The sequence below is a fragment of the Cajanus cajan genome, chromosome 4 (assembly GCF_000230855.2).
Source record: "Cajanus cajan strain Asha chromosome 4, NIPB_CcT2T_4, whole genome shotgun sequence".
In the NCBI taxonomy this organism is placed as follows: Eukaryota; Viridiplantae; Streptophyta; class Magnoliopsida; order Fabales; family Fabaceae; genus Cajanus; species Cajanus cajan.
Genome location: NC_138520.1, coordinates 78805366 through 78828087, shown reverse-complemented (window position 1 = coordinate 78828087; position 22722 = coordinate 78805366). Strand labels below are relative to the sequence as shown.

Below are 22722 nucleotides of genomic sequence, written 5' to 3'. Positions count from 1 at the left end.
ATGCTTGAAATATTTATTTTATATTAAAAATACTGAAGACTAATGGCCTTAAAAGTTAAAATTGTTTTAACAATGAAAGAGAATGTCTTTCATCATCTAAGTTAAAATACTATTTAATAAGATCAAACTATATATTTATTTATATCATTGTATAAAGAAAATATATTTTTTACTAATTATTTTGGTTCTCATTTATATATGGACTTTTTTGTCTTTTTTATTTTATCCAAAAATCTAAAAGAAATATTCTTTTAATAACAATTTTGATTTTTTTGTCTTTTTTATAAAGCTGGACAATAAATTTTTTTAAATATATAAAATAAACTCTAATTTTAATCTCTAAAAATATTTCAAAATTCGATTTTAATCTCTACAAAAATTGATATTTTTAGTTTTTATATTTTTGAAAATTACGATGTATATATATATATTTTTATAAATATCAATCCATAATTAATATTATTCCTCTGATTGTAACTCTCCTAGATGGAGTGAATGGTGAACCAAACCAAGTTTCTTCTGAAAACAACTTTGTAAAATCACAACTTTAACTGAGCGTGTGTGGTGGAATTTCAAAAGTCTCGGAAGTGATAGATCCGCGCACACCCTTATTTTCTCCCTAAAACCCTTTTCTCATTCACCAAAAAGCTTTCAGCTTAGCAATTGTTGAAGGTGAAAGTCATGCGTAAACTGCTCATACTCTACGCCACTCAGACCGGCAATGCATTGGACGCAGCAGAACGTCTTTCTCGCGAAGCTGAACGGAGAGGCTGCCCCATCAACCTTCTCTCCCTTCATCAATATGACCCTGTAACTTGCGTTTCATCTTTTGCTATTCAATGAATCCAACTTTAATGTGTCATTTCACTTGTTTTGCGTTGTTGGCTGTGGCAAAAAATGTTCTTCTGAAATGAAAGTTGATTTTTTTTTTCTTTTTGCTGATGGTTTTTATGCAATGATGCTCTGTTTGTACAGAGTTTGTTGCCTCAGGAAGAGGCTGTGATTTTTGTGGTTTCTACCACAGGCCAGGGTGATGCACCTGATTCCATGAAGGTAACTAACTGACTAACTTTAAAGGGTCTTTATGTACTATCTATTCACTTTTTTTTTTTTTTGAACTTTTCGAATTCGTGGCATAATTTGAGATTGTTTTCATTTATTTAATTTAAATAAACTGACGGGGTAAAAGCTTTTTATATTATTGTTCAATCATAGGTTGTATGGTAAAATTGTTGACTTTTGTAAAAAAAAAACTACTTTAAAAGCATATTTATGGTGATTTATATTGGTTGACAGTATGGTGCACGGAAATTAAACTTGTTTTTAAGTTGTTTTGATTCTTCTTCTTTTGCCTGTGCAGGTATTTTGGAGATATCTTCTTCAGAGAAACCTAGGCCACCATTGGTTGAAAGGGGTTCATTATGCTGTTTTTGGCTTGGGTGATTCTAGTTATCAGAAGTACAATGTAAAATATTTATTCTCGCATGCTTTGTGTTTGAAAATTTGTGTTTTATTTGTTAGTTGAAGTATTGTTACACTCGTGAGTGTTGCGTTGGTTATTGTGACTATGTACATCTTGATGCTGAAATAATGAGAATGTGGGCAAAGTAGGCTCTCTCATATTTAAAATGACTTAGTTACTCTACATTTTTTATCAAAGCGATTTTTACTGTTTTGGCTGATTTGTTTATTTTCTTTAGTTTGATGTTTTGGATAAAACCTTACATGTGAACTGTCACAGTTTGTTGCAAAGAAGCTGGACAAAAGGTTATTGGACCTCGGAGGAACAGCTATTGTAGAAAGAGGCTTGGGAGATGATCAGCACCCTTCAGGGTATGGCTACATATTATGTTGTCAATTAAGATAATTTTACTCGATTTAGTTGTAACATACACCTTCATGCTTATGAAGTATGAAAAAAATTGATCTTTAGACACATGTGCCCACGTGTGGACACAAAGAGGAAAGAGGGAATGTATGGCTAAGAGAGCATTAAGAAATCATTCAAAATAGGACGAACAAGATACATCAGCTAAAAATAAAATTCAAAATGTTCATATGCTAATTTCTATACATGACTAAAATGGTCACTCCCTTGAAACGACCATAACAGAACCCCGTAAAGAGATTATGAACACTGCTCTCCCAAATTAACCTTAGAAATTAAAAACTAGAATTTAAAAATGTGAGCATTATGCTCCAAAATAATGCAACAAATTTAAATAAACAGAACGTTGTCACCAAGTTTTTGCCTTATCTCTCTAAATCCTGAAAACCTTACCAGCTGATGTTATCTGCATTCTGCTTCAACCAATTGAACCAAATTTTAAAACAGCACACTGCCAGAAAGAGAAACCTTAATGGCAGAATTTGTTCTAGAATAAGAGGATGTCCTCAAGAGTATCTAGGACTAGGACTGCAACTAACTTGCTTCTTAAGAAAGTATACATTTTCATGACACTATGTCAGGATTAAATGACCAATTGTTTCTGAATTTGAGTTGTGCTTGCTATTGTTTTCATTTACTCTTTATCTTAAAAGGTCAGAATGGGAAACCCATGGGTTCTTTGAGTAAAGCTCTATAGAAGATATTAATCTACCTTTAAGATTTCTGCATTAGAACTTGGTACTAGTTGCCACAGAAAACTTAGTTAAACTAGGTGAACACCTCGTGCTTTGTAATTAATGTTTTTCTAATTAAATTCTTATATTTTTATCAAAATTAATATTTTCTTTGTCATTGTATATTGTAATATACAAATTATCTTTCGAGTGACTAAAGATGGTATAATTATTTGTAGCTATGAAGCTTCTCTGGATCCTTGGATGTCTTCCCTGTGGAGAATGTTAAACATGATTAAACCAGAACTCTTATCAAATGGTCCTGATGTTGTGATTCAAGATACAGTATTGATTGATCAACCCAAAGTCCGGATCACATATCACAACATTGAAAATGTTGAATCACATTTTTCTAGTGCCTCGGGTATCCCAAACTCGTTAAGTTCTTGGTTGACTTGCAATGTTCCCTTGGCAATTATTTTGTGAACTCAGAAAGTCTTTGTATGTATGTTGCTTTTGTTGTTTATGATTTACCACCTCTGTGAATAACTGAATTGAATGGGACACAGTTTGTTTGCTTCAGTAATAAGACTTTGCATATTAAGTAATGAACCAGCCCGAAATTGGTAGAACCCCTTGCTATTATTGCTTCATTAGATAGCCGTTTTATGGAATTTTTGACATGTTATTGGATGTGGGATATTAGTTGTGTTTAAATTGCTTATGGTAAAGTAATCAAAGTTTTTGGTGCTTAAACTTCTAAGAGCATCTTGATTTTTGGATGTCACATTTGGGAAAACACGTTAGACCTTTTATATATTATTCAAATGATGTAATCTGTATGTGTATATATATTGTTTTGGCTGTGGAAATTTTGCTTTGATGTTCTCAATACTATGCATGGCTCACTTTGGTTTGGCTATAGCCATAAAGGTTTGCTTTTGAGTTACAGATTTTTACCCTCATTGTTGATAAGATTTATTATTATTGTTATTGTTATTATTATTGTTGTTATTGTTATTATTATTATTTATTAGAATGACATGTGATTCTTTCAGATTTAACTTCTCTTAATATTCAAATTGGGAGTGCTCGATCAATGCATCCTGGAAAATCTTCATTTGACAGAAGTAGGCCTGACTGCTTTCTTAAGATGGTACTGGATAAGACACTCTATCATCAGTAGTTGTAAAAAATATTTAGAATATGCCCATTCTGCTGATTGTCAGTGTTCAGTAACAGTGACTGATAAGCTTGGTGCTGTCTATTGTTCATTAATGACAGTGTATATTTAATAGATCAATTTTTCATCTTTGTAGTACAGAATAGCACTTTTGATATTTAGTGTTATATTGGTTTATATCCATTACATGTTACACAGGAAATGCTATTTATGTATCAATCTAGAAATTATGTATAAGCATTTTTGTCTGTGTGAAAGGATCAATTGACTCTAGGATCCATTTCTGTCACCTCCTAAAAACTCTTCTACTGCCAAGTCATCTGTTTCCGTTACATGCCTCAATTTATTTTATTCTGATCTTGCAGTTAAAGAATCTTCCTTTGACCAGATTGAACTGTGGAAAAGATGTCCGTCATTTTGAATTTGAATTTGTTTCAAATGTAAGCTACCCTTGTCTTGTTTAATCATGTGGTGGATAGATGCATAACCTTGTGAATTTTGGTACATATTAATAACAGATTACAATGCTTCAGATCCTATTTTTAATATCACGTGATGAAGTTAATTGCTACGAAACTATTCATCTTCCTCATTTGAATTAAAAGATGCATCCTGATTTACTCAGGCACTTGAATATGAGACTGGTGATGTCCTTGAAATTCTCCCTGGCCAAGATTCAGCTGCAGTCGATGCTTTCATACAACGTTGTAATTTGGATCCTGATTCATTCATCACTGTAAGTAGTCTTTCAATATTAGTTAATGTTAATGAGTTTTCCATTCTCCGACCTTCCTCAGCATTGACTTCACATTATTCTGCTTCATTTATAAAGATTATTGCATCCTTCAAACATTGTTTGATACATTTAATCAGCTTGATGAACTCTTTTCAATGGGATTTAGAAATAAAAGAAACAAGCCTTATGGCTGTTTCTGCCATTACTTCATGCTTTCAGGATTTCAGAAGCCATGTTCTCCCATTGTAGTTTTCTATCTGGGAATGGCAGAATCATATGTTGCTCATTTCTACTTGTACTTTGCTTTTGTACATGCCTTGTATGCATAAACTTTACTAATAGGAAATCTACAAAATTTCAGGTTAGTCCAAGAGAAATGGATGATCAAAATGCACATGACTCTAGAATCCCTGTAAAATTAAAAAATTTTGTGGAATTTTCAATGGATGTAGATTCTGCATCCCCACGGCGGTATTTCTTTGAGGTAAGATGCAGCATGTCTTGACTTCCCTTTTATTATGCCATTTTAAAAGAAAATTATGTAATTGAATTCAATGTTATCCTCTATGTCTTTTATTTTATTTTATTTTTTATTTGAAGTTTTTAATCTTGGAATGGATTGGATGCATAATGAGTTAATAAATTGCTGGAGTTGGATGCATTGTGGTTGTGGAATCCAACAGAAACTCCCACAATGGGCTGATGAATGTTGATTTTCAATATGTTTATTGGCTTTCCATCGCAAATCTCCATTAAAAGTCACATTGTGGGCTTTTGGATCAAGTCACATGGCGGGCCAAGCGCTTAATAACATACAAGCGACTTTATAACAGCATTAAGGTAGTGAAACTGCTAATGACACATCTTGGCTGTGGAGAGAAAATGACCTCTGACTGAAAATAAATTCAGAAATCCAATGTATTGTTCACTTTTATGTATGTTAGTGTTAATTTATGTAAAACCTATTATGCCCTATGCTAGATGAGTGAGTGTTTGGACATGATATCTACTTTTCTATTGCAAGATGTTGTGTATGATGTGTATCATATAAATTTGTCCTGGCACATTATGATTTCTTAAATATAGACCATAGGAAATAAGCATTATAAAAAAAAACTGACCTAAGTTTGGATATTTGAGTTTCTGCACGAATTGAAAGTCTTATTGTGCCTATAACTTCCTGCATTAAAAGCTAACCTAGTAATAATATTATGTTCCAGGTTATGAGGTTTTTTGCAACAGCGGAACATGAGAGGGAAAGACTTGAATATTTTGGTTCACCTGAAGGAAGAGATGACCTGTACCAATATAACCAGAGGGAAAGGAGAACTGTTCTTGAGGTTAGGTCAATTCATTGTTTTTTTATTTATGGAATTTTCTATTGTGTGTTTAGCAACTTAATATATGTTTTGTATGCAAGAAAGTGGGGAATGGTTTAAGGGCTGTATCTAGAACTGGTCCATGAATGAAAATAATTAAAATAATTAGTCATGGTGGTTCCTAAACTGACTCAAATTTGCTGTAAAAGTAGATGTAATATGCATATAAATAGTCTACCAAACCAAGAATAGTGATATAAGGCAAATATTTTAATAAAGGTTAAAATCTTAAGGTGAGGGAAATTATTAGATTACAATGTCGGACAGTTTCAGGCCCAAAATTCTGTCTCTTTACAGGTTAATGCCTTCATTCAAATTAAATTAATATTTTATTCAGTGTTAGTCATATAACTCATTTCTTTGGTATGAATATGCTACAATTGAATTGGAAAGATGTTGATTTAATGAACGATGAACTACCTATGTTATGTTCTAGTCATGAAATTGATTTTATTTGTTTTGTTGAAAGGTGGTTGTGTTTTGTATGAATCGGTGACTACTAATAGTTTAGGCAAAATACATTATTTTGGTGGAATTTTTGTTTGGCACAATTGTTTCAAAGGAAGAAAAAAGAATTTAAGGGGAAAAAACCAAGGGGCTTGATTGCTTATGCAGGGAATGCAGAAGTAGATCCCAAAATTTATGTTCTGGAATTTTATTATTTTCAATCATAATATCTTTTCTTCTTGGATAATGATTAAAAAAAATCATTGGAAGGGAAAAAGAAAAAAGAAAGTGGATATGATAACCTCCAATTAAAAATTATTCGGATATTCCTTGTTTGTCTCTGTTTCATTTCAAACTAATGCATATACCTATTCTCTTTGTTTGGGGAAAAAAGGTGTTAGATGATTTTCCTTCTGTGCAAATGCCATTTGAGTGGCTAGTCCAATTGGTTCCTCCATTGAAAACAAGAGCATTCTCCATATCTTCTTCTCAATCAGCTCATCCCAATCAAGTACATTTGACTGTGAATGTGGTGTCCTGGACAACGCCTTACAAGAGGAAAAAGAAAGGACTATGCTCCTCGTGGCTTGCTGCATTAGATCCCCGTGATGGTAAGAAAACAAAATCAGCCACTTATTGCAATTTATTAAGTAACCATCAGAACCATCAGTTTACCGCTATGTGCTTAATCAATTTTTTGTTCTAAGCAGACATCTATGTTCCAGCCTGGTTCCATAAAGGTTCCCTTCCTTCACCATCACCTTCACTTCCCCTCATACTAGTTGGACCTGGGACAGGATGCGCACCTTTTCGTGGATTTGTCGAGGAAAGAGCATTGCAAAGTAGAACTAACTCCACTGCTCCAATCATTTTCTTCTTTGGCTGCCGGAATGAAGACGGCGACTTTCTGTACCGTGACTTCTGGTTGAATCATTCACAGAACAAAGGGGTGCTTTCAGAAGCAAAGGGTGGAGGTTTCTATGTTGCTTTCTCAAGAGAGCAGCCCCAGAAGGTTTATGTTCAACATAAGATGAGGGAACACAGCCAGAGGATCTGGGACCTTTTAGCTGAGGGGGCGGCTGTTTATGTAGCAGGTTCTTCAACTAAAATGCCTGCAGATGTAACATCAGCTTTTGAAGAAATTGTAGCCAAGGAGAATGAGGTTTCAACAGAAGATGCAGCTAGGTGGATTAGAGCGTTAGAAAAGTGTGGTAAATATCATATTGAGGCATGGTCTTAGAAGAAGTCACGGGCTCGTGATTTTTAGACCTTTGGTAGTGCAATTATAGCCAATAGTGTCATTTGTATTCCGATGAATATTTTTTTTCGTTATGATGATTATTATCACACCTGTGGTTTATATGCAACGAGCTTTATTCTTTCATGTATATATATTGTATCACTTATATCCCTGGTTTTCTGAGAAGGATTTCGTATGCACTTGGCCAACAGAGAAGGGATTTATGATTGTACAATGCAAAGGTCATTCATATTCTTAATGTAGCTCCATAGAAATGCTTAAAAAGTCTAAGATAAACAATGTTGCTACATGTTTAGAGTAAGTGAGAATATTTTGTATATATTGGTATCGATGCTTAGAAAATGATGTCGATTTTACCAAAATTGTATGATGAAAATCAGGTCATTTCACTGAAACATTAAAAATAATGTAGGAGTTTTTCATTGATGATCCTTTGTAATTGATTTTTTTTTTATTACAAGATTTTTAATGTGTGTCGAGGAGTCAAAGGTATGAAGAATATGATGGGTTAACGTAATATTTATACACTCACTTTATGAAGCTGATTTATTTAATGAAAAATTATGTATTGTGTATGAGAATTCTTCATGCAAACAATAGTTACATTATCGTGAGGAAAATAGGTTTCTAACAGTGAATTGTTCATGAGAGGACAAAAATGAAAGTATGATAGAAATAATAAAATCATAACTTATTCCTATTCATTCACTTAACAAATAATGGATTAAAAACTTTATTCCATTAATCATGAAAGTTTAAATAAAAGACACATTTGTATTCTATTTTATATTAATTTCTTCCGTTCTATAATATTTCACTTCACCCTCACAATCATTAGATATTCAGGATATAATGAATTTCACTATATTGTTATCTTTTTTTTTTGTGATTAAGGGTTAAAGTAAATATTATTTTGTCAAAAGAAAACTAAAATTAATGAGCTTTTTTAATATATATTATAAAAGGACAATCAAAATAAAATATTTTCATTTTTTTTCTAAAACAAAACTATATAGATAGCAGAGAATACAATTTGAAAAAAAAAAACTTTTTATATAAAAATTAGAATAAATATAAAGAGAAGAGGCTCTCTTGTCTTGTGCGTTGTGTTGGTTCTCAGATCAAAAGCGTAGGATCTGTTGTGTCGTGTAAGGTAATGCTCTTCACTTCATTTCTTCATTTCTCGTATTTTGAATTGCACTCATTCTGTTTGTCGATTAGTATGCTCCGTTCATCGCTCCGATCGTTTTCGACGTCGGCGAGGGCGTCCAAGCAGCTCCAGAACCACAATTTCCTGTCGCCGAACTCCTTCCTGGGAAGCTGGGAGGCGCCGCGGGACCCCAAGGAGGCGGAGGCGAAGCTGGCGCGGCTGCGGAGGGAATACGCGAAGCAAGTGAAGGAGGTTCGGAAGGAGTATATAAGAGAGATGGAGGCCATCAAGATGGAGAAGGACCGCAAGGACGAGGCTCGCAGGGAGGCTCTCCGCGTCGCCAATGAAGAGCGCAAGAAGCTCAAGGCTCAGGCCGCGCAGCTCAGAGCGCAGGAACGTCACATTGAACGACAACACTTCCGAGAAACCCTCGTATGTTCCCCCAACCCAGTTCTTGTCTCCACTCTCAATAATTACATTACTTGCCTGCTTTTGCCTATTAGTATCATTCTCTAATTAGAGTTCAAGTTTTCACTTCGGAAATATGCATGATAAGGGTTTCTGTAGAATATTAACATAGTTTAGGGTTTAGGGTTTATCTAGGTGAGTTTTTTTAACCATATTATTGGTATGTAGACTAATCTTAATTTGAGAACGTGACTAACCATTTTTAATGGAGTGTATACAAGACTCGAACAGGAGACCTTAATTAACATTTCAATTTTTTATTGTGAACAACACCAAGTGCACCTAAGAAGTTGCATGTTAAGTTTTGCACTAACAAGTATATGCTTGCCAAAAAAGTTAAAATGAACTTGAATTTAGGATCTGTTTGGATAACTTTTTTCATTAACAAATAAAATAAGGAGGAAAAATGAAATAAGTTTTTTCCTAAGTTAAAAATAACTTTCGGAGAAGCTAATGTGAGAAATCTGTTACAAATTAACTTATTTTGGATAAACTTATTTCATTTTTCTTTTTTTGTTTCTTCTCCCAAAAATGCTTATAGAATAGTTTATCAAAATAGGCCCTTATTGACATGTCAATTTGTTTGTTCATATTGCAATTTGAACGTTGAAGGCTCAGTTTTTGGATTTTGATTTCACTTTTAACGTTCAAAACGCTTGATGCGTGATAAGTTTTGTTAACATGGTGAACCGTTGAATACATTTATTGTCCCGTCCTACTCTGTGAAAACAAGTATTAATCTAGAGGTCTCTTGGGATTTAGAATTGGATTTTTTTTCTGTAGTTAAGGTGAATTTTAGTGTAGAGTTATGACTGCAATTTGTTTTCAATTTATCTCTTTGGATTTTTCACTTTGTACTGCTATTATTTGTATATTGATGCATTTTATTTTGTTTGTTACAAATCTATCATTCCAATGTGTTATGCACTTTGAACTATTTCTTTCGTTCTTTTCCTCATGTTATTTTGTGTGAGTCTTTGATCAAATTGTTTCTTGCAGTGTTTGTTTCATGTTTGCTTTAGATTACTTTGGGGAACATGATTGCTTATTTTTTAAAAGCTTTTTCAGAAAAGCTGACATAAAATAAGCGATTGGTTCTTGAAAATAACTTATTGTCATTGATTGATTTCTTATTTTTGTGAGTCAGTTGAAAGAAAGAGCAGAGAAACTTGCAAACTGGAGGATGAAAGTCAAAATGCACGAAGAGAAGAAGGCAGAGAAGAAAGAATTAATGCATCGACAAAGTTCGATGTGGATTGATGAAGAGAATCTTGAAAAAAAATTTCTGGATTCCATTTCTGATATGGTGCATCTTTGAGCTCCTTACAGTTCTGGATTTATTGGTTGAGGTCTGTGTTAACTGGTCAGTAGAATTTTGGCTTGTGTTCAAAGCAGCCTCATAAAAATAGTTTTTGCATTTAGATGATCACATTTGTGCTTATAGCCCACACAATACTTTGGATGTATTATTATTCATTGTTTTGGTTTGGGATCAAGCTTATTACTCGGCATGAGAATATTAAAAATAGAATGATATTGAATCTATTCTAGTAGCTAATAAGTCAAGTGGCTTTGTGTGCAATGACTGAGTGGTAGGGAAACTATAATTGAGATCCTGGTTTGGCCTTATTGAGGTTTTTTGATGATAACACAAATCTGTGATCACGGTATATCAAGTAACAGCTGCCACTGATTTTAAATTTATATTGACGCTTGGTTTTAGAAGCCTTGTGTTCCTGATTTTTGGAACTTTTCTAGCCCTATTATAGCCAATAGCTGACTTCCCCTGATTCTATTCTTGCTTCTTTTTCATGTTTTTTTGGTTATCTTCTTTGTTCATTTAAGTAATGCCATTCTGTTCCTTTCCCCTACCTGTCCAAAGGCTTGATCTCATCTACTAGAGTTTCAAGCGATATTTTATTTTCCATGAATATTTTATTCTTATACAATTATTGCACCTGTAGTTTAAATGCAATCAGCTTCATTATTCCATTTATATGTATTGTAAAGACTGGTTTCTGAAAGAGTAATCCGTATGCAATTGGCCAACGGAGATGGGTTTTATGATTGTACAATAATAAGGTCATAGTCTCAACGTAGCTCCGTATAAATGCGTTCCCAGAGTCATTTCGTAGTAGAAACTATAATAATGCAAAGGTCACTCTCTCATTGTTGTTCCTGTGCAATGCTTTGCTAAAGCATCTCTCTTGTTATCCCTGTATAAGATGAAAGAAAACAGAGAAGTCAAAGATAATAATAATGCACATATTTATCGAAGAGAAAAAAAAAAAAGAAAAAAAGAAAAAAGAAAAAAAAGTTGATTTTTAAAATATTTTTTCATTTTCTTTAGTAAAATTGCAAAATTTTCTAGTTTCTATCATTTTCCTTCCTCTAAACTAAATCAGGATTAACCGTGGAATTAAAAGTCAGCTAAGTTTATGCAGTATGATTTAAAATTGATATCACTTGTTTATTCAAGAATTGACATGAATGGTTTGTAGAGGAGACTCTGTAATTAGTCTAATTTATTGACAAAGATTAATAATTAATAGAGTTAATGAATATTATGAATTTATAACATGATAATATTAAAATAAAAGGAATGAAATTGGAATGAAAATGAATTTTGAAACATGCAACTGATCATGTAATTATTTGAAATTATTATAATTAAATCATGTTTACTTTTAATATAGCCATAAAAAAAATAGAACTCACAAATTGATCAATAACCAATAAATTATTGAATATTCATGTGAATTGAGTAAAACATAAGTTACAAAGGGATTTTAACTTGGTTGAATAGTGTGAGTTGTTTTTAACTTGTTGGCACTAAGTTTGATTCTTATAGATTAAAAAGAAGGTAAAAAAACAAGTTGAAATTTAACATTGGTATATAGGTTTCATATAGTTTTAAAGAATTTTGCCATGTTTATTTTCATTTTTCAGAAGTAATTATCTTTTTAATTTGTTTTATTATTGTATATGTTTTACGTTACAATAAATTGTGTATTTTTTTTCTTTAAATTTAACTTTGTACTAACATAATAATAATAATAATTTAACGCAACTTTTTCACTTGTTATAGGTATTTAAATAATAATAATAATAATAATAATAATAATAATAATTTCTTTTGTGATTGAACATTTCACACCAAACATATTAATTGTTAATATTGAGATAATTTTTGTTGTAAAAAAAAAAAATATTGCGATAGTATATGGATTCTTAAAAGTTAAAAATACAACTTGTACTTTTTTAGTTTAGATTTTTTTTCTCTATAATATGCTTCTTTTTATTTTAATCTTTGTAATTTTAAAAAAAAAATGATCTATATAAAGCTTACTTTTTTATTTTGATCATTGTTATTTTATTTTAGTCTTTATAATGTTTTTTTTTTCATTTTTGTCTTAATATTACATTTTAATCAATTTGAATTAGTTTATTTTGAAAAGAAAAAAAATAGAGACCAAAAGTATGTCATTCACATATTACAAAAAGACAAAAAAAAATATATAAATTTTACAAGAATACTTTTAAAATATAATTTTATAAAGACAAAAACAAAAAAAAATTACATGTAACAAAAGTATATTTAAGCACGCGAAGCTGCGCTCTGTTCCGTTCCATCTTGTAAAAGGAAGAGCACCGTTTCTGCTCTGTTCACAAAGCGAGAAAAGTGAATCCTATCTCTTCTGTTCGATAAGGTAATGCAAATTCCCTCTTTCTTTGCTTTCTTCAATTCATATTATGTCATCATTTCCTGAAATTTTTATATTATTAATGCTCATACTTCATAGAAACTTAATTGAAAGGTTTTATTTGTAGCAGTATGAGTAGGTAGTAGCACCCATCGAAAGATTCGAAACTGTTTCTTTTATACGAAACAATGTAATCACCTCTCAATACGTTTCGTTTTACAACTCTTTCAATCGCGTTGGGATTGGGACTGCCCTCATTCTGTTTGTGGAAATGTTTACCTTTTATTTTCTTGCAACCCCCTCATCATCACAATTTAGATTTTTTATTTTATTTTATCTTTTGTGTTTTCTGCACTTGTAATTCAAATTAACCATTAATTTAGTCCTAGGAGTATCTCCTTCTCTCCTAAAAAGTTCTTAAAATAATAAAATCATATAATTAGTCCCAAACCTAAACTGTTCTTAAAATAATGAGATTATATAATTAGTTCTTAAAGGATTGAATATCCATCAATTGAGTTCTTGGGCTTACATATTTTACTAACATTGAGGTATGTAACTTTATTTCTAATATTTTAGGGATTATTTTTATAATTTCAGTAAAGAGAGAAAGTAATACTTCAGTGACAAAATTAATAGTTTATTTATTCCGATTGAGTGAAATTGTGCTAACCCTTTTATTCCCGATTAACCTAGATGGCTGGACCTTTAGGATATAGGAGTCTTCCACCTAAAGCGAAGAATTTGGTAGTTGCTGGGGGTTTGACAGCTTTTGTCTTTGGTGCCTACTTCTACACCATGAGGGCTGTTGGAGGCACCGATGAACTACAGGTAGCAATTGATAAGTTTGAAGCTGCCAAGAGCAAGAGTGAGGCTGATGCAAACTTGTCATCAAAGGTCTAAGGCTTATTTATTGCTTGTACAATAAAAACAATACTTTGGGTGCATTTACTGTTTTGGTCTGGAATCAAACATTTCACTCAGCATGATAATGTTAAAACAGAATGATATTGAATCTAGTTGTAATAAGTTAACCAGTTTTATGTACAATGACTGCGTAGTAAGGAAATTATAATTGGGATCCTGTTTTGGTCTTATTGAAGTGCTTTGTTGATAACCAAGGTTATAAAAAACAGTTCGTGTATTCAATAGGATACCAGTATATCACGGAGATGTATGGGTGGATACTGATCCATTGATATCAATGGCTTTTCTTCCCTAGCTCACATTGGTAGTACTGATTAAATTAAATCACTGAGGTAATACAACTACAGAAAAAAAAAATGCCATTTTATCCGCGCGGAAAATTCACTTTCTTTCACGAGCTTTACTGCTTGACTGCTTCAATTCTTTGTACAAGGGATCAAAAAGAAATTGCGTATAGCAAGAAAGGAAGAAGAATTAACGTCAAGGTTTTTGGAGTGTTCAAGAAATGCAATGAAATTGTGATCTTAAAAATGTTGCTGATAACACAAATCTGTGATCATATGATATGTAATAACAGCTACTACTGTTATTGAGTGTGGGGCTCAGGGAAGAATGTCATTACAAACTTAAAATAATAATAATAAAAAAGAACTGTGTCCTGTGTTTGCAAAGAGGCTTATTAAAAACTCTTTTACTAATATGCTTTCTACTATTAAAAAAAAATTACAAATTTTAATGAGTTTTTTTAAATAATGAGAGACTTATTAAATAAAATGTAAAATTAAAAAAGTCATATTTTAATAAATTTCAGCTAATAATTAAGAGTGTTAAAACTAGCAAACAGTCTTCTGTTCATAATCTCTTGTCTTCATAATTTGACTTCACCTTATTGATGTTTGATTCCCCAAAGGGAAGGAAAAAAACACTTTGGTCTCTTTCGGTTGTCATGTCTTTTGGATTTAATATTTTCTTAGTTGCTTAGGTTATGTCTGATAAGACGACTCGAGTGTCTACGCATTGTCTTTTTGGCTTTTCGTTTAAAGTATAATTAAAAGATAATTTTTGTTCAGTAATATATTTTATAAAGTATTTTAAATACTTTTATGATAGGGTAATAAAATAGATTCAAGAGCTGAACAAGTGGTATCGATATCTTTAGTCTTTGGGCATTTGAGACCCATAATGTGTAACATGTTGAAAATCCAAATACTAGTAGTTTAGATTCTTTAGAATGTGGTTGTTACTTAACGTTCCAAAGCATACTTTCGATTTTAATCTTTCAGGATCTTCTGTGAACAGATAAATTTGAAGTGCGTTTTCGGTTACTAATTAGATGGAAATAGTTGCATAAACAATATTGCTGAGTTTAAATTAAAAACTAAAATCAGTATGTTTCAGTATTGTTCCAAAATTTAAATGTCCTAAACTCCATCGACGAAAGAAGTGGGCGTAATTCTGGTTGTCTATGAAAGAAGAATGTTATGAATTTTTTTTATCTATAGTAATTACAATAATAACATCAAATTCAAACTTAAAATTTTATGCATATTATATCCAATCTCCACTAACATTTTACAAATTTAAATAAATGTCATTTTACTCAAAAAGAACTAAAACTAATCATGATTTACAAGTTAAGAACTAAAGAAATATCCGACTATCATATCCATAAATTTGATGAACTCTCTTACTTGATTTGATTAAGGGGTGTAATGTGTATTTTAATTAGAGAAGTGCCACAAACATAATATTTATAACACATTTTATTGTTAATTGAAATTTATTTTGTGTAAAAAATAGGTTTAAATATGTTTTTAGTTTCTCAAATTTAAGATAAATTTATTTTTGGTCCTCAAATTTAAAATTATTATTTTTAATCCCTGTAATTTTCAAAAATTTTATTTTAGTCCCTTAGGTCACCAATAACATATTTAAAAGTGACTAATTAAGACAGTTATGCAATACCGACCGGATTTAATGTGATATTTTCACTGATAGGGACAATAGGTAGATTTTATGCAATAATGTTTGATAAATTTTTTAAAAAAAATGAATATAAAGACTAAAATAATTTTTTTTTGAAATTACAAGGACTAAAAACAACAATTTTAAATTTGAAGGACCAAAAACAGATTTATCTTAAATTTGAGGGACTAAAAACATATTTAAGCCTAAAAAATATTTATCTCTTATTAGAGATAATCTTATTCAAATCATATGAGTAAGTAGAGAATTACAAAATTAAACTTTTAATGATGTCATACAGTCTTATATTTAAATTTTGAATTTAAAATCATTGATTAAGGTTATTGAAATAATTTCATGCGAGTTGATCTTTGTTTAATGTATTGATGTGAAACTCATAAAATTGTATAATTTTTATTAAATTTTAACAATAAAAGCAGTGGTTACAACTACAAGAGTGTTTTGTAGTATTTCTCTTTCTTCTAAAAAAATTAAAGTAGCATTTCTCTTTTAATTACATAGGGACTGCAGTAACTTTTGCAAGTATGGAGAGGGGAAGTGTAAAATTTTACAAAAATAAAATAAAGTTTATACAAAATAAAAGGCGTGACATAATTTGCGGGTGACCCGATTGAAAGTGATTCGGGTCGGGTGAAGACACTGCAGGTTCCTTATCTTGTTAAGTTCACTTGAAAGTTGAAACCTCTGTGTTGTGTTGTGTTGTGTGTGGCATCACAAAATGAACACTTTATCCATGGCACTTGCTCACCCAACTCTTCTTCCCACTTTCCATCCCAACCCTTTAACCTTTTCTTCCATCAAACTCAAACCCTCACTTTCCTTCTCACACTCACGCTCGCACGTGCCTCTTCAAACCCCCACACGCTTCAGGACCCTCTCTGCTTCCGCCGCCGTCGCCGAAGAAGACGCCCCTCCCTCGCCCCAGCCCGAGGTTCTCACTTCTCAAAAGTTTTCTCTTTTCGGCAATTTTTCTTTAAATAATAAAAAAAATCTCATTTTGTTCATTGTTGGCTGTTGCTGTGATTATTAGAAGCTTGGAGTGGTAGTGAAGGCAATGGAGAAGCCAAGACTCGTGTTGAAGTTCATTTGGATGGAGAAGAACATTGGAATTGCACTTGACCAGATGGTACCGGGCCATGGCACCATTCCTCTAAGCCCATATTACTTTTGGCCCAGAAAAGATGCTTGGGAAGAGCTCAAGGAGTTGCTCGAAAGCAAGCCTTGGATCTCTCAGAAGCAGATGATTATTCTTCTCAATCAAGCTACTGATATCATCAATTTGTGGCAGCAGAGTGGTGGCAACTTATCTTGAGTGTTGGAACATCTTTCATTTCAAACATTTTTGTCTTTTGCTATTCTTGGGGTAATCAGTGATGTTTTTTTTATTATAGGATGTTGGTATTCCCTTTTTAATGTTATGTAGCTATGTTTGTACGCTCTTTCTCTTGCTTTGTATATCAGCCATGTGCTTAATATTACTATCAACTAATCTAAAAATTCTTTCTTATGATTCATTAGCTTTCTGTCATATTTTGTATCACCCTGTAATGTTTGATTGCAAACCTCTTGGTGGCCATAATATGCAAATCACGGTTTTAAAAAATGTCTACAACCGCAGTTCTAGAGGCAACGTCAAGGCTTTAGGAGTGCCTGCAACACAACCACAACTGTCACAGGATCGTGTATGTTCTTTTCTTTATCCACAAGAATAAAAAAATATACAACAATTCACACGCACACTAATTGAACTAGACTCCTCTGGATAGGATCGTCTATGTTTGTCAATGTCTCATAATATTAAGAAATGTGAAGAAACTACTACAACAACTGCAATTTAAAACTTTGATGTAAATGCAAGGTAATATGTAGAATTTGAAGTATAATTTCAAACTTCGATGCAGATATATGGTAATGGTCATCTGTAGAATTCGAAGTACAATAACTGAAGTTTTGAAATATCTAGAAACATTTTTTTCTTAAGAATGGACTCAGACCTTGTTATGCATTATCACAAGATAATCAAGACTCTTTGGAGTCAGGAGTAAGTTTATTGTCTCATTAGTTGCGAAGGGAAATTACATTCGGTGTTTGTATTTTACAGTTCATATTGTGATTGGCAAGGTTGGATGCTTCACTGTTCACCCTTAATAAAGCGTTGTTCATCTATGTACTACTCATATTTTCATGAGATAAAGGACCTGTTGCTTGCAGAGACTTTGAGGGTAACTTCTTGCTAGATGAACAATAACAAGGATTTTGGTTGCTTAGATTTGTCATTGCATTGGTTCATCTTCACTTTCAACGTTATAATGATAAGATATTGCCATCAAAACTTACCACCCGTGGGCTGTGGTCACGTATTTAACTAATCCAGAAACTCATTTGTACCTCAGTAGAATATAAGCTTTTAAACATCATTTCTTAGATGTAATAATCAACTTTCCGTTGAAAACTGTATATAACCTATTGACAGGAAGTCAGGTGCTGAAGTAAAGGAGCTCCTTGATAGCTAAATTACCTTCTTTTTTTTTCAGATCAAGCACGAAAATCTGTATACTTTATACAAGTCTCATGCTCGCATTGAACCATTTCACTGTAAGCCTAAGCTTTTAATAATAATTTTCGAATTTGACTATCCCTTTTGCTGGCAACAATGATTTAGCTTTGTGATCATTTAGCATCATTGCTTATCCTGATTTTCTCCGTTATTAGGGTAAATATAAAATATAACATGGACTATCCTCTTAATCCTCAGACAAATGAGAAGTGGTTTTCCCCTTTGAAAAGTTGGATAAAGCATGGACACCGCATGCTATTTGACACCTTGAGAGAAATATAGGTATTGATAGGTTATGACTTAATAAAAAGAAAGAGATAAGAAAGTGTTTGTGATATATAGGTGTACATATTCATTACCCTTAACATTTTTACGTTTTTGGCCCTGCAGCAACTTCTTGATGTTGCCTTTCTGGTTAGCTAAATCCTGACATTCATGAGAAATTGAGAAGAACAAGCTCCAGGCTTCAATCAAGAGGCTAAATTGTTACACTTTTATTTAGCATGAGGGAAACCACATGGCAACAGGATTGGCTTCAAAATGTTTCTATTAGGGTTTGAATTGGATTTTACATATTCTGGTAAAATTTTTGCAAATTGATTTTTTTTTTTTTTTATACTTTTTTTAATTTCAAGAGCTAAATTATTTTGGGGCTTTACATTTTGTACACTTTTGAAGAACACTTTTTTGTTCGTCTTTGTGTTCATCTAGTCCTCACTGACATCATCTTCCAGTCCAAATGTTCATGATTTGTATGTATCTCTTTTGGAAAATGTGTTGGACCCTTAGTTTCCATCGCATGACTTCTTACCACGGGATTTGAAGTGGGATCAGGTTGAGATCTCTGTGCATTCCATCTTATAGCATGGGAAGAAGGGTCGACTCTTTCTTCACTGAAATGTTCATTTTCCGTAGCTTCATCAGACTTATTGTTGTGATCATTGTTATCCAATAAGCTCTTGGCTGAGACCAACTCACTGACCATGTTGCCCTTTCTATTTGCTTCCTCCACGTGTTCCTTGGAAATTACCCTCCTTTCCAATGCTTTGAATTCAATAGCGTGGTTGCTTTTTGATATGACTTCATCCTCTTGTTTAGAACTAGAGCTCACCATGGGATCCACATGCATCTTGCCATGAGCAACCCTATGATTTGAGTGTTTACTGTCTTCAGAAGGTTCTGATCTTAAGGCTTTTTCAGCAACAGAAGCAGCTGTTTTTGCAGGATTATTTTGGATATTTTCTTTATGGTTATGATCATCAACACTACTTTTTCTGGTTTCAGGTTCATTTTGCCTTTGGTCAACATTCAACTTGTCCTGCAATAGTGTAAGAGAATTTGTTTCATTATAAAATATCACAATGAAGTTAGTGCATGTTGTTATTTATTTTTGAGACAAGGTTCTCTTACCTCCTTGATCAATATAATGTCCTGCTCCGAACTCAAAGTAACTCCAACTTCTGAAGCAATTTGCTTCAGAGCTTTCATTTTGATTTCCATGGTGGGGCGTTTCGGTGAAAGCTTTTGTATCATCTACATAAACCGAAGAAAAGCTATCAGAATAATGGGAAAATTCTCTTAAAATGAGTTCTCACAAGATGTATGCAACAACTGATACCTTAGAGTTCACTCTATTATTTCTGTGCAACTCAACAGCATGATCTGCAAGTTCTTTCCCAAACTTTGATGTTAAAATCTCTCGTATCTTGTGCAGCTCTGGAAATTCTCCACACCTTGAAGATGCAAAGATAAGGCTAGATGTTGCTTCCTTGAGCTCAACGGGGCACTCCCTACATAAACACGTTTTCAAACATCTAAATTAGAAATTAAATTAGGAGTAAAATGTCATTGTGCCTATTTGGAAACAAGTTTAGAAGAGTTTTTAAAAGCTTCTCTACTAAAAATAAGGAGCTTTTTTCAAGCTTTGATCCAAACAGGTTCATTGAATTATTCATCACCAATTCAGTTTGGTGCAACAACCATAGAAATAGAAGCAAGGAGTGGAGAAAACTCACTTGTTCTTTTCAAGAACTTCAGCTCTTTCTCTAAGGAAACTGCAATAACTTTCTATCATAGCAAATACTTCCAACATGTTTTGTTCTATTATCCATTGCTCCACCTGTTAATAAGTAAAAGATAAATTCAATATTTGTGAGAGGAAAAGAGAGAAAACTGTTGGTGAATGGTTATAAGTAATAACTTACACGAAGTAAAGCACGATCATGGTAACCAAGGTTCAAGAGTTGAGCAACATCAGAGCGAGCATAAGTGGCTCGAGCTTTGTGCTGGTTCTTCAAGATAACAATCCTAGAAACAGCAAGTGTGGTGATGCTTTTGAATTTGGAAGTGAAGCTTTTTCCAAGCAGACCCATGTTATGAATGGAATTTGCTACCACCTTATACGTTGGCGTGTATCCAAAAGGGAAGGGGAATGAAGGATTTTATTATCAGAAACTCCTTTATAAGAAAACCACTATAGTAGATAAGAGTTCAAATTTGACTTTATTCTATACGCTAATGTTAATGTGCGTCCATCACTTATAAATGAAATCGTCCCCAGTACCATAATTATATAGGAGAGTTGTTTATTGCTTTGAATTGGCCTAAACTTTAGTTTGGGTAGTTCTTACCTTCTTCCATATGTAACATAAATACTAGAAACTTTGATAATTTTTATTGGACACCCGTCACCTTTAACGGGACCCATAACAGGGATGTCACGTGGGATATGACTCCTTCTCATGCAACTAGTGCAAGTTTGGAAAGGTCAAAAACCATATATTATTGCATTATGTGTTTTTTGTGAATTATTTTACTTGTCCTATTCGGCTAAAGTTGTAGGAAAGCGTTGGTTTGGTAAGTGACCTTAATAATCCTCTATTCGTCACATAATACTTGTCATTCTAAGATATTTTATATATTTAAAAAAAAACTAATGAATAGAAGAAAAAGAATAATAATTTTATAAAATTAATCTCATTAATCTTTCTGGTTAAAAATTATTATTAAAGATATAAATAGAAAAGTAATTAATACAATATTAAAAAAACTAAAATGACATTTGAGAAGGAGGGAATACATGTTTACCAAAGGTTGAAATTCTTAGGCGCGTGGTAATACTAATAGCTTTTTTCTTAGAAAAGCTGCAAATTTTGATTGAGGCGCGTAGTAATAGCATTTTCTTATATGGCTGCTTTCTAACTAGGGAATAAAATATTTTGAGCAAATAAAAAAACAGAGAGAAAGAAGAAGAAAATTTAAACAAGTGATTTTGGCTGCCATGACAAGGTAGCACTTGGGATGTGGTCAAGCGCGTTTGGTACAATTCAATGAAACGAATTGAAATTTGAAAGCTTCAGGCGTAGTTCATATCATATATCACTTTATAGACTTTAGCTGATCCAGTTAATGTTGCCGAGGATTCACTAAATGGTGGACACAACAAATGCAATAAGTTTTGTATCCAAAAAATAAAAATAAAAAAAGATCCCCATAATGAGTTATAACCCGGTGATCCAATTCACATTAGTTTTTTTTTTTTTTTTGTCTGTGTGAAAATGATAATTAGTAGTAAATATATAAACTTTGCAGTGATATACATGAAATTAGCCTGATAGACATGAGACTAGTTGTAATTTTAAAAAGGGCAGAATGACAAATTTTCCCCACGCAATTATACTTAAATTAAGATCAAAAGTTGATAAAATACACAAGTAATTAAAAAAATTGTGCATATATATATATATTTTTTAATATTAACTATCCATATAAAGATATAGCGAGTAATTTATTGTTCTTATTTCTTTGATCTAGAAAGGAGATATAAAACTAAGAAAGTGAAGGAGAAAATAAAGAAAAAGAAAGAAAATTACTAGAATGTGAGATAATTTTTTAATTATCTAGTTAGAAAAAATATCAAATAAAATAAAAACATTTTTCTCTTGTTTAGTTGTGTAAAAAGTGAGAATAAGACATGTAAATTAATTGACATATACCCCCAAATAAGGAATGATATGTGATATAAATAATGATGTGATTGTCTTTACAACTAAATACGACTTTTATTTTTGGTCAAAGGATCCTTCGGTAAAAATGCCCTTTGAAACTTACAAAAGAACATGTTAAAAGAAAAACATGACGATAATCCACAACAAATCAGGCATGCATGCACATTCAAAGCTAAACATATAAGCAAATACTCCCTCTACACTCATATATAAGCAAAAAAAAAAATAAAAAATTAAAGATTTGGAGTTAAATATAAAAAAATTCTAACAAACTTGGTCCTATTTAATACTATCATTTTAAGAATATCTCTTAAATTAAATGTAATTACTATTATCAATAAATATTATTAAGGGT

The 22722-nt window shown here is 32.2% G+C and overlaps 5 protein-coding genes across 8 annotated transcripts; 4 read left to right on the top strand and 1 right to left on the bottom strand.

Moving 5' to 3' along the window:
• Window positions 1-491: 491 nt before the first annotated feature.
• Window positions 492-7715, top strand: LOC109805464 (Flavodoxin family protein). 3 transcript variants are annotated; one of them, XM_020367548.3, is made up of 12 exons: window positions 492-810; window positions 976-1053; window positions 1361-1465; window positions 1742-1833; window positions 2802-2986; window positions 3621-3718; window positions 4111-4185; window positions 4371-4481; window positions 4843-4965; window positions 5702-5821; window positions 6702-6918; window positions 7018-7715. In XM_020367548.3, the coding sequence occupies exons 1-12, from the start codon at window positions 682-684 to the stop codon at window positions 7545-7547; spliced, it is 1863 nt and encodes a 620-aa protein (XP_020223137.1). In that variant the 5' UTR covers window positions 492-681; the 3' UTR covers window positions 7548-7715. The 3 variants fall into 3 exon arrangements, with proteins under 3 accessions (XP_020223137.1, XP_029128867.1, XP_020223138.1); XM_029273034.2 differs by lacking the exons at window positions 492-810; window positions 976-1053; window positions 2802-2986; XM_020367549.3 differs by lacking the exons at window positions 492-810; window positions 976-1053; window positions 1361-1465; window positions 1742-1833 and having other exon boundaries at window positions 2816-2999.
• Window positions 7716-8586: 871 nt separating this feature from the next.
• On the top strand, window positions 8587-10731 carry LOC109806122 (stress response NST1-like protein). Of its 2 annotated transcripts, none has more exons than XM_020368494.3 (3): window positions 8587-8721; window positions 8790-9150; window positions 10334-10731. In XM_020368494.3, the coding sequence occupies exons 2-3, from the start codon at window positions 8791-8793 to the stop codon at window positions 10502-10504; spliced, it is 531 nt and encodes a 176-aa protein (XP_020224083.1). In that variant the 5' UTR covers window positions 8587-8721; window position 8790; the 3' UTR covers window positions 10505-10731. The 2 variants fall into 2 exon arrangements, with proteins under 2 accessions (XP_020224083.1, XP_020224084.1); XM_020368495.3 differs by having other exon boundaries at window positions 8645-8716.
• Window positions 10732-12736: 2005 nt separating this feature from the next.
• On the top strand, window positions 12737-13987 carry LOC109806538 (cytochrome oxidase assembly protein). Its single transcript, XM_020368972.2, has 2 exons — window positions 12737-12896; window positions 13587-13987. The coding sequence occupies exon 2, from the start codon at window positions 13587-13589 to the stop codon at window positions 13791-13793; it is 207 nt and encodes a 68-aa protein (XP_020224561.1). The 5' UTR covers window positions 12737-12896; the 3' UTR covers window positions 13794-13987.
• A 2491-nt stretch (window positions 13988-16478) lies between these two features.
• LOC109806556 (small ribosomal subunit protein cS23) lies at window positions 16479-17317 on the top strand. The gene is made up of 2 exons (XM_020368999.3): window positions 16479-16734; window positions 16834-17317. The coding sequence occupies exons 1-2, from the start codon at window positions 16522-16524 to the stop codon at window positions 17113-17115; spliced, it is 495 nt and encodes a 164-aa protein (XP_020224588.1). The 5' UTR covers window positions 16479-16521; the 3' UTR covers window positions 17116-17317.
• Window positions 17318-18960: 1643 nt separating this feature from the next.
• Window positions 18961-20732, bottom strand: LOC109806714 (uncharacterized). The gene is made up of 5 exons (XM_020369201.3): window positions 20565-20732; window positions 20376-20479; window positions 19979-20150; window positions 19771-19893; window positions 18961-19678 (listed from the first exon to the last, which is right to left on the bottom strand). The coding sequence occupies exons 1-5, from the start codon at window positions 20730-20732 to the stop codon at window positions 19064-19066; spliced, it is 1182 nt and encodes a 393-aa protein (XP_020224790.1). The 3' UTR covers window positions 18961-19063.
• Window positions 20733-22722: the final 1990 nt, after the last annotated feature.

Excerpts from the sequence above, each read along its gene's own strand:
- LOC109805464 (XM_020367548.3), top strand. The coding sequence starts at position 682 with ATGCGTAAACTGCTCATACTCTACGCCACTCAGACCGGCAATGCATTG. Across the intron at positions 4,966-5,701 it reads CACGGCGGTATTTCTTTGAG|GTTATGAGGTTTTTTGCAAC; the intron begins GTAAGATGCAGC and ends ATTATGTTCCAG. Across the intron at positions 5,822-6,701 it reads AAAGGAGAACTGTTCTTGAG|GTGTTAGATGATTTTCCTTC; the intron begins GTTAGGTCAATT and ends TGGGGAAAAAAG.
- LOC109806122 (XM_020368494.3), top strand. The coding sequence starts at position 8,791 with ATGCTCCGTTCATCGCTCCGATCGTTTTCGACGTCGGCGAGGGCGTCC. Across the intron at positions 9,151-10,333 it reads AACACTTCCGAGAAACCCTC|TTGAAAGAAAGAGCAGAGAA; the intron begins GTATGTTCCCCC and ends TTTGTGAGTCAG.
- LOC109806556 (XM_020368999.3), top strand. The coding sequence starts at position 16,522 with ATGAACACTTTATCCATGGCACTTGCTCACCCAACTCTTCTTCCCACT. Across the intron at positions 16,735-16,833 it reads CTCCCTCGCCCCAGCCCGAG|AAGCTTGGAGTGGTAGTGAA; the intron begins GTTCTCACTTCT and ends TGTGATTATTAG.
- LOC109806538 (XM_020368972.2), top strand. The coding sequence starts at position 13,587 with ATGGCTGGACCTTTAGGATATAGGAGTCTTCCACCTAAAGCGAAGAAT.
- LOC109806714 (XM_020369201.3), bottom strand. The coding sequence starts at position 20,732 with ATGGGTCTGCTTGGAAAAAGCTTCACTTCCAAATTCAAAAGCATCACC. Across the intron at positions 20,480-20,564 it reads ATGATCGTGCTTTACTTCGT|GTGGAGCAATGGATAATAGA; the intron begins GTAAGTTATTAC and ends ACTTATTAACAG. Across the intron at positions 19,894-19,978 it reads ATAATAGAGTGAACTCTAAG|ATGATACAAAAGCTTTCACC; the intron begins GTATCAGTTGTT and ends CGGTTTATGTAG.